Source organism: Pleurodeles waltl, chromosome 3_1 (assembly GCF_031143425.1).
Source record: "Pleurodeles waltl isolate 20211129_DDA chromosome 3_1, aPleWal1.hap1.20221129, whole genome shotgun sequence".
NCBI lineage: Eukaryota > Metazoa > Chordata > Amphibia > Caudata > Salamandridae > Pleurodeles > Pleurodeles waltl.
The window spans coordinates 1,925,637,909-1,925,650,805 of NC_090440.1; the positions used below are offsets into that span (position 1 = coordinate 1,925,637,909).

At 43.7% G+C, this 12,897-nt stretch overlaps 1 protein-coding gene across 1 annotated transcript in view; it reads right to left on the reverse strand.

The window, feature by feature from the left end:
- Window positions 1-9,398: 9,398 nt before the first annotated feature.
- The window catches only part of LOC138285789 (solute carrier family 13 member 2-like), a 700,806-nt gene continuing 697,307 nt past the window's right edge, over window positions 9,399-12,897 (reverse strand). The window contains exon 17 of the mRNA XM_069226167.1: window positions 9,399-9,527. Within this exon, the coding sequence (XP_069082268.1) occupies window positions 9,399-9,527 (129 nt within the window). The remainder of the gene's footprint in view (window positions 9,528-12,897) is intronic.

Sequence of the window (12,897 nt, forward strand, 5' to 3'; positions counted from 1 at the left end):
CCGCTCCCCAACGCAAAACATTTCACACTAAATAAAAATAAAAAAACCCTGGCGTCTAGTGGCTTCTAGATCGGCCTAAAAATAATAGGCCGATCTGCTCCCAAGGGGGGCAGAAATGGCCACAATAAACATGCCCCCAAAAGGGAGCGACCCTTGCCCAAGGGGCCGCTCCCAAACACGTAAACATTTTATGAAACAAAAAAAAAATCCCTGGCGTCTAGTGGACTCTGCCCCCCTTGGGGGCAGATCGGCCGAAAAATAATAGGCCGATCTGCCCCCAAGGGGGATAGAAATGGCCAACATAAACATGCCCCCAAATGGGAGAGACCCTTGCCCAAGGGGCCGCTCCCAAACGCTTACACCTTTTAAAAATAAAAAATAAAAAAAATCCCTGGCGTCTAGTGGGCATTCCTGCTGCCCGATCGCAATGCGATCGGGCAGCAGGAATGCTCAAAGAGATACCGGGGGAAAGAAAAAGCCTTTCCTTTCCCCCGGTGCCTCTTTGTCCCAAACCCCCCACCCGCCGGAGGAGAAACTTACCTGTTTCTCTTTTCGCCGCACTGGAAGCAAATGGCTTCCAGTGCGACCGGCAGTGGGTAATGATGTCAGCGCGCGATCGCACGCTGACGTCATTACGGGGGGTGGTGGGGGTGGGGGGGGATGGTGGTAGAAGGGGAAGGTCTTCGTGGTAATGGTTACGTCCTCGGCACAGGAGCACTGTGCCGCAGGACTTAACCACTACGTCCGCGGCACAGAAGGGGTTATATGCAGAGCCACACCCAGCCACACCCAAGATGACTGTCACGAGCTGCCGGGCTTGAACAAGAGTTCAGCTACTTCTGCATTTGGTCTGGGCACCGGTGTGAGCTTGATGCATTCCGATAGACTGTGCAAGTTTTTTCCTATACATTTGCATTTAAGTAAGCATATACATATACAATGACATTGTATGCACATCCAAAACCATGCACATAGATACGGTATTCAGCAGAGCCGGGGGGCTGAGATAACACAATGAACATCATTAGGTGGCGGTGCGTGGTGGGGGGGGGCTAAGAGATCATGTCAATGTTGATAGCATGGAGGGCGCAACAGGCGACATATGGAGAGACACTAATATCAGGGACATATGAAGAGATATGTGAGGAGAGCAGGAACTTTGACACAAGTGCAGTGCCACTTTTCTTGCGCCCCTTAGCACCCCCCTAATGCCACCATATGTGCACCATATCTAAGATACTGCGCAATATAGCGGTAGTTAGGGAACGAGAATCAGAATTTCTGACACTAGTTTGACGGTTTGCAGGATTAGCGTAAAAAAAAATCACGCTAATCCTGCAAAGCCCATTGAGGCCCATTGTTATCAGTGTTGTGCCTCCTTTTAACACCTCTTCTGAGCAGACCTTAAAAGTGTTGAAAAAAATGATGCAAATAAATCGCTTGGATTTCTTTGCGCCCTTTTTTCAGCTCTTTTAACAGAGGAGCCCCCCCCTTCGCATACATTATGCCGGACGCAGGCATAATACAGCGCAAAGGGTTACAAAGTGCATTGCACACTTTGTAAATGTAGTGCGGCGATTTTGGCCTCGTTGGGCCACATCACCGCAAAAGCAAATTATGCTAATGTGGTGCAAGGAGGTGATAGGGGCTCTTAAATCTGCCCCCAAGTCTGAAGGCAGGTTTGCAGGATGTCCCTGGGAGCATATGAAAGTTTCAACTCAATGGCCTAGAGATCTTTTCACGCCTGCCGTGCTCCTGGAACTTTACCCTAGGTACAGAGTGATGGATTGTCTCAGTGGCTGGAACACCTGCCTTCGATGTGCATGAGGGTCTTCTGGAGCTTAAATGGGATCTTTTCAGAGCGCGTCCGGCAGGAGAAGCCTGGGAGTCTTTTTAAGGCTTTCACAGCTGCCAGGTTTTGAGTTTGATAATGTGTGCGTTTCATATCTGCAGTGTGATTTGTGGGACACTCTTAACAGCTTACATGTACTATTTTGAGTAACACTATCAGAATCAAAGTAAACCAGTTATGCTAATATAATGAGCTACATTTCAGAAAGTCCGCCACTTCTTCAAAGCTTTGGCATCTAAAGGGCCATAACACATTTGCATCACTTCTGAAGTGTTTATGGAAGTTCATTAACTTGAAAAGCAAGGTCCATATCACAAGGTAAAGTTGGAAAACCAAAAAAGTTAAGGACTAGGAGGGGTATTAAATATTAATGTTAACTATTCAGCCACTGGGCGCAAATCATGCACTAGGAATTAATGTTCATTCATCTTCACTCATTATGTGGTCTCTAAACACCCACTGAAAATCCCACCATGCAGTTGTGTGCACTAACTATGCAGACACACTGCCTGCACGGTTCAGTCTACACACGCCCGAGTGCCAGCTTTTTACCCACAATACAGGTATGGCGAATGTTTCTGCACGCACCATGTAGTTGTTGTGCATCCCATGGGCTTGCTTCTAGTGTTTAATGGTGTCTTGCATTCTTAACATATGCTGGGCGCGGGAGCTTTCCGCTACTTCACCTATGCAACAGTCATGTTTTATTAGAAGGTGAGTGCACACACTGCACGGCTGGTAACACCACTGCCCTGCAGCATGATAAAACTACACAATCAAAGTGATCAGAAAAACAATGCAGTACAGGAAAGGAACAACACACTTCTGCATTTCTATTAATTTAAAGGGCACAGCATACACATAAACACCATTGTGTGTTATTGTAATCGAGTACATGCTGATATATTAACAATGTAATGACACATTAGATTTGGTGCCTCTTGCCTAGAACACTAAAATGTATGGGCTGCACACCATCTTAGTGGTGGGTCAGACTGATTCACAATTCTACAACGATCCTAGCTGCCTCAGATGGGCATAAGGGTTCTGCCCTCTTAATGAACTGGACAGATCAGGATGAGGGTGGGATGGCTTAGTGACCGATGCCCTATCGCTCCACTGAGAATGCTCTAGCCTTTGTTCTCAGCAGGCAGATGCTGAGGATTTGATCAGAAGTGACAGAAGAAAATGTTTCTCTGACCCACAGTGAGTACCCTCAATGGAAAAAAAAACAGTAGCAGATATATGGCCCCTCAGATCAGGGGCAGAACTCCTTGAGCTGTGTGGTATTCTGGTAAATTAGCTATCACCCATAGGTAATATCAGACTCCCTCTCTGCCCCCCGTATAACCATGATCGCCCAGTCACCCAGGACCCAGGCCATGCCATTAAAGTCCAAAACGTGCACCACTGAATGATGCTGCTCTCAGGTGAGGCTGTTCTGTTACTGGAAGCCTGTTGGCAAAGCCAGCTGTTCTTGGAACTATTCAGTCAAGAGTTATATAGCATGAGATCGCCACAAGTTCCGCCAGCAACAGGCTGCTATTCGCTAATCTCCTCTGACTCACCAAACAGTACAGAGTTGTACTGTTGGGAAGGTCGTCATGATTGTACATGTTACATACTAACTGATGGCTAATCTCAGCAATCCCTGCTGCACAAGTTCCAATCATGACACTGGGGATTCCCTTCACCCAATCATCCTAAGCAGGACAGCGGCTCTGACAGCTCATCCTCAACCAGGTTTAGTGCAGAGCACTGTGACCCCACATCAGTAACATAACATCAATATTATCTGTGGTGTCAGCTCAGAGTGGATTTGCATGACTAATCATGATCCCAGCTGTGATATCTGCAATTTATGTTATCCCCCTGGATATGGAGAGATGTTTTGGGTGAATCAATGGTAAAGATCAAGGAGAGCTTGCTGACTTCTGCATCTCTTTTCTATGTATGAATGCATAACTCACTTAGGTGGCTGGAAAGAGTATGCGCTTATTGCAAGCATGGGAGTCTCCTTGTGTTCCAATTTGACCTTTTATAGTCTTTCACAGCAATGAAGTTTGGGTGCCTTTCAAATGAACATCGAACTAAGCCCTGAATGTAGACATCTGCTTAAGGTCTGTCTCTAGAACCCCAGGTCCATGGGCACCAGCTCACAGGCTTCAATGAAACCTAACTGGTCTTGGTGGCGTCCATATGCCTGTTAAAGCCTGGGAATCCAGCATTCATTCTGGCAGAAAATTGTCCTTGCTTGGGACAGGCACTACAGCAGGACAGGCCTTGGACATCACAGGACAACTTCCATGTGAACCCCGAGGGAATTGTGTGGCAGAAGGCTCTAGGTGATGTGACAGGTGCATGTCACACTGCCTTTGGTAAGCCAGGATAAGGTGACTGGGCTTCCTTATAATCCATGTGCTTCTGCTGACAAAAGTGACCGTCCCCCGAATATACCTAACCTGTTATCAACACAACTGGAGGAAAAAAAATATTGTGAAGGTCCAAGCAGGAATGAGTGAAATTTGATTTCAACTTGTAACGTTTGCAGTTGATTATTCCCTCAGCAATGTTTTTGCAAGGAAGCCTTTGCACTAAAACGTACGGGTATTTCCTGAAAACCCTGATGTTTACGTCGGTTTACCTCTTAACATGTTTGCCATTTTCAGAAACGTTGGTAGGTAAATGCTCACTTCTAACCATCCCCACCAGCTCCAGGCTGCCTGGTTGTAAAGTTAAAAGTCCCTGGTTGATACAATGCCCAAGTGACATCCGCCTCATTCCCTCATTCTATTTTACCTGGGATAATTTCCAGTTGCAGGAAACTAATGTCATTAGCTCCTGACAGGTGCTCTACATACTTGTATCTGTTGTTCATCAATAGCGGGAAAAAATCTGTTGGGTGATGAGGGTAAACCAAAAATGCTATCATGAGTAACTGCTAACCAATGAATAGGCCATTACACAACTTAAGGTTGTTGGCAGCTATATTTCCTATTGGATACAGTGCGTTTTACCAGAACCCCAATAGAGGGATTGGCTGCTCGCTATAGTGTGTAAACCTGTGTCGTTTTTCAAGACTGTGCTTTCATTTTCCCATGACTGCATGCAGTGCGCTGGTGATGGTGCATGGGTTAACATGAGCTGTGGTAGTAACGGATTGAGGTGCCCCTGGATGAACGAACCCCTAAGATTGTAGAGTGCTCCACAGGATTCAGAACTGCGGTCACCTTTCTCCACCTGTCTCTCATCACCACTGCCTGGCCATCTCCTATTTCCCGTGTCCTCCTCTGTCTATCAAGCAAGGAACCAGCAATAGCCTCTAATGGCAGGTGGTTGGTGGGTGGTTGTCATGAACTTGCACAACACCTGAAGGAAATTAACTTTTAAACGATTTTGTTCCTCCAGACATTTGATCCCCTACTTTAAGTGTGAGTAATTTGTTGGCCCCACTCCACCTGCTTAAGTGATCCCATATATCAGCTCATAGTTCACTTTTCCACTTGAAGGAGACCTATACACCTGTGTGGACCAGAAGCATGAACCGTATCAGCCTCCCCTGAAAAAGTATTGAATATACTTCAGGAAGGAGGAAAAGACTTACTGTTTTTTCAGCATGAAAGGAGAAAGGAGGGAAATTACCTTGAACAGAGATAACCTCCCTTATTTCAGCACATAGCCTAATTCCTGTGTTCCACATGGTGTTGTCAGCAAAGAATGCCAGCACCAGTGTCTTGTAAGTGCTTCCTAGCTAGACCAAAGTTAACACTTGTTTCACCCTGTGGTGAGCAGGTGGAGGGTCAAAGTGCTGTTGGGTATACAACTATACTCAAAGGAGATTACTTGCAGCATCTCTCACCTCTCAATATCTTTCTGCATCCCCTCTGTTGACTCCTGAGTGTGAACATGTGGCATACTCTCCATTGAGAACAACGGCCTCTCCAGTTGGACTGCCATCCACCTTGACTCAATGCAGCTATACCTCCTCCCTGTGCCAGTCCCACTTGTCAGACTCTGGAGGCTCCCAAATTGAAAAAACTGTCACTGTCTCCCCCAAATACCTTTCTGGCTGGTTATCACATCGGTGCTAGAGCCTTCTGGAAAGTCCCCAATCTACCTCAGTCGTTGAATCGATTTACCCCCCTCGGCCTACCCACCATTGAAACAGACCCCGGATACTCAACCCTACGCTGAGACCTCCATGCTCTTTGGTGTGTGAATAAGCGGGGAAGATGCAGGAGCGATACACCCTCGACACGCCTCCATCAAGCAACTGATCACAGTTCCCCTGAATAAGATCAGTACCCAGATACAGAGGTCCCTCTGCTGCCTGAAGCATTGAAAACACTGCATGTTCATCAGACACAACAGAGTAAAACCCAAAAGTTGTGAAGATTAATAGTGTGCTTAGAACGACTGTGAGTCCAGTGGCAACGGTAATATTCATCACATGGTTTACCTACTTGCCCGAGTTACACAGACCTTTGGGAACTGGATCGACATTAGTCTAAGGGATAATGGATCAAGACCCCATATATCAAGAAGCACTGTTAATCAAATATTCAGCTCATTGCTGCTCAATGCCAAGTACAAAGGCTGCCAGCCATTACAGAACACTGGCCTGAAAATAATGTAACATAACGCATAACATATACAAACTGATACAGGGTCATGGTGACACACACAAAAACATGTAATCATTTACAACTGTAATCACTGATTTGCCTACTCCCTTGCGTGGGTTCCTATTTAGCAAACACCTTCTCATGCATGGGAGATGGAAAGAAATTTAGATCTGGTTGTGATTTAAATTTAATGCACATATTCTCACATTCTGGCACTTGTAACCCTTCCTATCCTATACTAAGCAATAAAAGGCTAAATATAGACTTCTGGGACATATCACAAACTGCCTTAGTAGATGTGGATGCAAATCCATGTTTATTCATTTATTGCCAGTAATAGAAGGTGCCTTGTGATATATTATTAAAGGTGTAGAGTCCACTTTAGGGCCTAGATCTGAATCTTTAGAGATCACATTTCAATGTTTACGTAAGATATTTTTTATTATCCCACTTTCTTTACTATAATTCATTATCATCCTCAAATGATTCTGCTCCTTTGTCTTTTCTTTGTCAGATATTTTTGGAAACAACACATCACTGCGATTAATGGTACTCATTTTCTCCAAATTCTTATTTAAGATATGTTGTCCATAACCTCTCATTTTGAATCTTTGGATTGTATCTTTGAGTTTGATTTGTACTTCATCATTTGAAAAATGTCTCCGCATTTCCTATAAATTCTCCATATGGTATGCTTTTCAAAAATGACTTAGGATGAAAACGTTCTCCATGTAATATACTGTTTGTTGATGTTTCCTTACGATATAGTGTTGTTTCTATTCTGTCATTTTGGATATAAATTGTCAAGCCTAAAAAATGTATTGAGTTTTGACTTGTTTCACATGTGAATTGAAATCCTACATTGTTAGAATTTAAAGTTGAGCATTAAGCATAGAAAAACCTGTGATACAAAATATACAGTATATGTGATTGAATGCCATTGTGGTTTAAAATGCATTGGTAGTACTCTTTGTATGCTTAAAAGAGAAATTTGGAACACATAAGAGCAATTATGCACAATGATTTTGCTTCTGCAGTAGCTACACATCTGAGAACACATGAAATGAACAGTTGGAGAACATTGAGATATTATGGGATAGATCATATTCCAGAGCATGAGAGAGGTGGAGATAGGATAAAAACAGTGCGACAGTTAGAGTCTAGATATATCATTCAGTTAAGAACTAAGGCCCCCTTAGGTTTGAACAATGACGAGGAGCTTTATGTACATTTATAAATAGGATTAAGATGTAACTGTAACCTGCTGGCTAAAATAGTATACAATATTCAGCTTAGGGTCATAATACATTGAATATGTTAACTTAGAAGATTTGAGTGGGGTATTATATCTTGATCAGGATATTCATCATATTCTAGTTGGACACTATGGGGGTCATTGACCACGGGAGCACCGCCAACAGGCTGGCGGTGCTCCCGAGGGCATTCTGACCGCGGCGGTTCAGCCGCGGTCAGAAAGGGTAAACCGGCGGTCTCCCGCCGGTTTACCACTGCCCGTTGGAATCCTCCAAGGCGGCGCAGCTTGCTGCGCCGCCGAGGGGATTCTGACACCCCCTACCGCCATCCTGTTCCTGGCGGTTCGGCTGCCAGGAACAGGATGGCGGTAGGGGGTGTCGCGGGGCCCCTGGGGGCCCCTGCAGTGCCCATGCCAATGGCATGGGCACTGCAGGGGCCCCTGTAAGAGGGCCCGCTTGTATTTCACTGTCTGCTTAGCAGACAGTGAAATATGCGACGGGTGCAGTAGCACCCGTCGCACCTTCCTACTCCGCCGGCTCGATTACGAGCCGGCTTCATTGTGGGAAGGACGGTTTCCCCTGGGCTGGCGGGCGGCCTTTTGGAGGCCGCCCGCCAGCCCAGGGGAACCTCAAAATACCCACCGCGGTCTTCCGACCGCGGTACGGTATTTTGGCGGCTCCCGCCGGGCGCACGTGACCGCGCCCGGCGGGAGTCAGAATGACCCCCAATATCTAGAAAATTATGATTGATTAAGAACAAAATAAGAAACATAGACAACTATAGATTATTGATATGATTGAATTGTAGTAATATATAATCTGGAATTGTATTTAGTCAATATGAGTAAGAATTTGACCATTCTAAAAAAGATATTTGTATATATATCTTTTTCTTGTGATAATATTTTTTCTTTTTGTTTTAATTTATGTTGCCTTTGAAATAATATACTACATGTCCCATAATGCCTTTTAATGGATATTGTGACTTTTTAGTATAAAAGGCAACAGAGTGAAAGGACTCACTAACTTTAACAAAGACCACTTTGGTCGAAACGAGTTGGTTGGTTGCACATTTAGTATAATAAAGGAATTGCTTCATTCACGGAGTGCGGTGTGACTCTTTTTGTAGTAAAAAAAAAAATATATATATATATAAATATATATGTATGTCTTGTATCATTTTCCTCCTTGGTATGGTACAAGGAACGAGAACTACAGGAATACTGTAGACACTCATTAGGGATACTACAACTGGTAGTGTACAAAAAGTCCTTGGTTCAGCTAGGCCTTCACTTCATTTCTGACCTGGCAGTATTGGCAAAGTTGTCCGTGCAAAAAGTTAAGTATGGAAGAAATGCTGGGTAATGTAGCCTTCCTAGCCATCTCACAGTCACTTAAGAACTAGGGCTGTTTCACAGTGTTCTACAACAGAAACAGGAACACATCACCCACCCACGATCATGCATTGCTTTGTGCGTTAGGAGTTGGCTCAGTTTTTGAGCTCTTAAGTACGGAGTCTTTCCTTTGACGTGCTGCAGCTGTTCAAGGGTACGGCCATGGAAAGGTGTAGGTGGACCCTGAGGCAACATTGGTACACTTTAAGGATAATCGTCTTGTCACTTCTACCACTCATAAAGGCAGTTGCAATGCTTGCATCTCCATCAAGGGTTATGGGCTGTGTGTGGTATTTGCCCAAGTTGGGAATGTACCCATGTTAAACATGGAGAATGTCCAGGTGTTGATGGATAGCGTGATAATGAGTACACCAAGGATGTTCAGCAGGAAGCCGGTCTTTGCCTGTGGATACATAACAGAAGGGTTGAGAGTTACACTAGAAGAAGCTTATTTCAAGCAGCAGTACTCTCTCTGGGGTTACATATTGTACCCAAAAGAGTACACAATGTAAATCTTCTTGCGGTTATAGGTATTTTTAAAATATTAACTAAATCGTTTTTTTCAACTGAAATATTTTTAGATCACTTCCTACTACTCTTGGTTCTACACTATCTACTCACAGTACTTATCTATGAGGAGAAAGAAGTCCCTCCACCATGTACTATCTCACTGTTACGTTGTTGCTGCTTCACTGTGTAATAAATTCACAAACCTGTCTTAAGTCCAGTCAAGATCGGCTGCCAAGCCTTTGAAATTTTTGAAAAAAAGAGTGTGCAAATGGTGCATTTTCCAGCAAATGTGAGAAAGCAAGGAGGTTAATAAAGCAATTGTGTAAGTGTAGTTATGACATCAATAAAGAGATTTCATATGATGATGAGGTAGGGAGCTGAGAACTTCACTTTATAACCCCCAAATACACAACACACAAACTAACCTGTAAAGCACAGTATTTTCATTTACTTTTGCCTTCTAAATATTTTGGCAGCTGTGTACGTCCTTTACACACAGTTGCACAGACTAACAATTGCAACTGGAATAAGTGACCATTGGTCTCTTTGTTCAACAGAGAGGCCAAGGATGGGATGATCAAGTATTCCTAACACCTCTTTGGCCCACTGACAGGCACTGTGAGAAATTCACACTGCCTTCAGATTTTGCTCTGGAGCACTCAATGGTGGCATGTTAAAAATGCCTGAAGGCGACTCAGTTTACAGTATGCACTGTACAAGAAGAATATGCTACAAAAAAAAAAACAGAAATACAACATCCTGGAAATAGTGAACTCTCCTAAGAAATGCAAGATTAAGTAAAACATGAAATATAAACAGAAACGAAATAATTGACATGGAATACCTTAACCCTTTATACATTTATTGTTTAGAAATCGATCAGTGTTATATGCCAGTTGCGGATTGGTGGATGCATGCATGCAGGTATGTATATATGTATGGATAACTGGTGATGTGGATGGAGTGGGTGGGTGAGTGGATGAATGTGTTTGAGGAGGATAGATGGATGAATGGGCAAATGTGCTGATGGGTGAATAAATGGATGTTTGGATTATGGGTGGATGGATGAGGTTTTGAGGCAAATAGACAGATGCAGGAAGGAATGAGTAGATGGATGGATGAATTGGATAGAAGAATAAAGAAACCACCACAGCCATAATTAGACAGCACACACTGCAGAACCATAATTTGTGGTCCCGCTCACAGCAAACAAAATGATGTCAAATGCAAACCGACAATAATACTGTTATCAGACAAGCAAAGGTGCACCCAACAACCTGTCGCTGAATTCATATCACCTACAATGGAAAATCCTTAGGTGGGGATTTATACAGAAAAAGACTAACAATAACCAAAAACAGTGGACTAACCAATGAGCTTGGGTTCTAGAGCAGCATGCTGCCCAGCAGAAAGTGCTTCAACATGTCGTCGGTGATAGTTAGTGCTCTATAACTGCAATTACAATACAATACAATTACAATGTGTACATACCATGCTTACAAGAGGTACTCCCCAACACATAAAGCTATCCTCAGCTAGACCTAAAAACATATAGGTCTGATATGAGAGGGAAGCAAGTTCTGGGGCAATAGTTCCTCAGCTGTGTGTGATCAGACTTTGTGGGGCCCACAACAGTTCCTCGGGTAACTAAACGTTGTGCTCCGCACTATCAGAGAAAGGAAGAACAACAGCTGCATTGGCACAGATTAAAGGTAGAATGATCTAAAAGTCTTTTCTCTCTCCACGGAGCTCTCCTGACTGATGGTAAGAAATAGGGCCCCGCTATAGGAACGATAAAGGTGGAGTCCGGCACATTCCTCTACAGTCAGTGCACTTAAAAGGGATTGATGCTTATTTAGAAAATGGTGACTGTATGAGGCATCTCTTTGAAAACTGATTAGAAGTCTGTCAAAGTCCATATAATCACACACATGCCTTCAAATGATCGAATCTGCTGTGATTTTGCTCTCCATTTTCATATTCCCTCTACTCATTGATTGGTTATTTTTGTAAAACTGTCCCTGTTTGCTAGTCAACAGTTTTTTCTGCTCTTATGGATCTGTCTAAATAATATATTCCCGGTTTGCACCATACTAGAATACCATAAAAGTTCAATGAGAAACGTAAGTATGAGTTATTTGTCAGATTAATCGCTTGACTATTTTCCACCCCTAGTGTTAAGACTAATAGAAAATGGCATGTAATTCTTTCCCGGGTTCCCTGACATCTAGAAAGTAGAAAAGCCGTTTAGAAATGGTATCTCCCTGAGATGCATGCCAAACACACAATTTATTATTACACCAGGACTGAGCTCTTTTATTACGACTTGAAGTTTTCAGTTGCCATTTAAAGGCTGCTGAGGTAAATAACAGTTTTATGTCATGTCAGATCTGTTTTAAACTATATCTCCTGTCATAAATAGCAAAAAAAGGCACGTTTGCGTAAGAAGGAAACATTTTTCCACCAGTAATGTCAATAGAGTCACATCTTTTGATGTCCTCACAAGGCATTCTGCAGTTGCTCAAGCAGTTAATTGCAATATGCTCCCAGGCACAACAGCTGAATATGCAAGCAACTCTGCTCATTCACATGGGCTTAAGCAAAGGGAGGCTTCCCACATCAATGATGATAACTATTTCACAACCAGATTTTACGACGTTCATACTGTCATTTGCACTGTACTCCACAGAGTGCCTGTCAGATGTCAGCCGCCATGTTTGTCTCATTCTCAGTACTTCCATTTTTATGCGGAGAAAAACCCGAGCTCCCCAGCCAATCCAAGCACTACTCTTAAACTGCATATAATACTAAACAGCACACAAGCAGTGCTAAGACTGGCTGGGACATGGAAGCACAACGCTCCTTTAAAGACTGATGGGGCTGTGTCTTTGTTGACGCAGCTCCATGGCAGCCTTCTATGTGGAACCCTGAAATGTGCATGTCAGGTTAGCCACAGCACAAATACTAGCCAATCCGACTATCGCAGCTCTGTAAATAGCATCAGCTGCTCATCCCACCCACCTACAGCTTTCAAGAGAGAATCAGCCCGCCCCATATGGAAGAAAAAAGAATGGCGGTACGGGGCTGATTAAATTAAACCAACTAATGAGCCTGGGATTTAGTGACTCACAGCAGTAGCAGGCCGACATCCCTGTGCTCCTGTGAAGGAACCGCTGCTGGTGGCAACTACTGTGGTTAGTGGTTACTTGAAAAATGTCTGAAAACTTTCGTAAAGGTAAGTATGACTATTCTGGCCCGCTCTG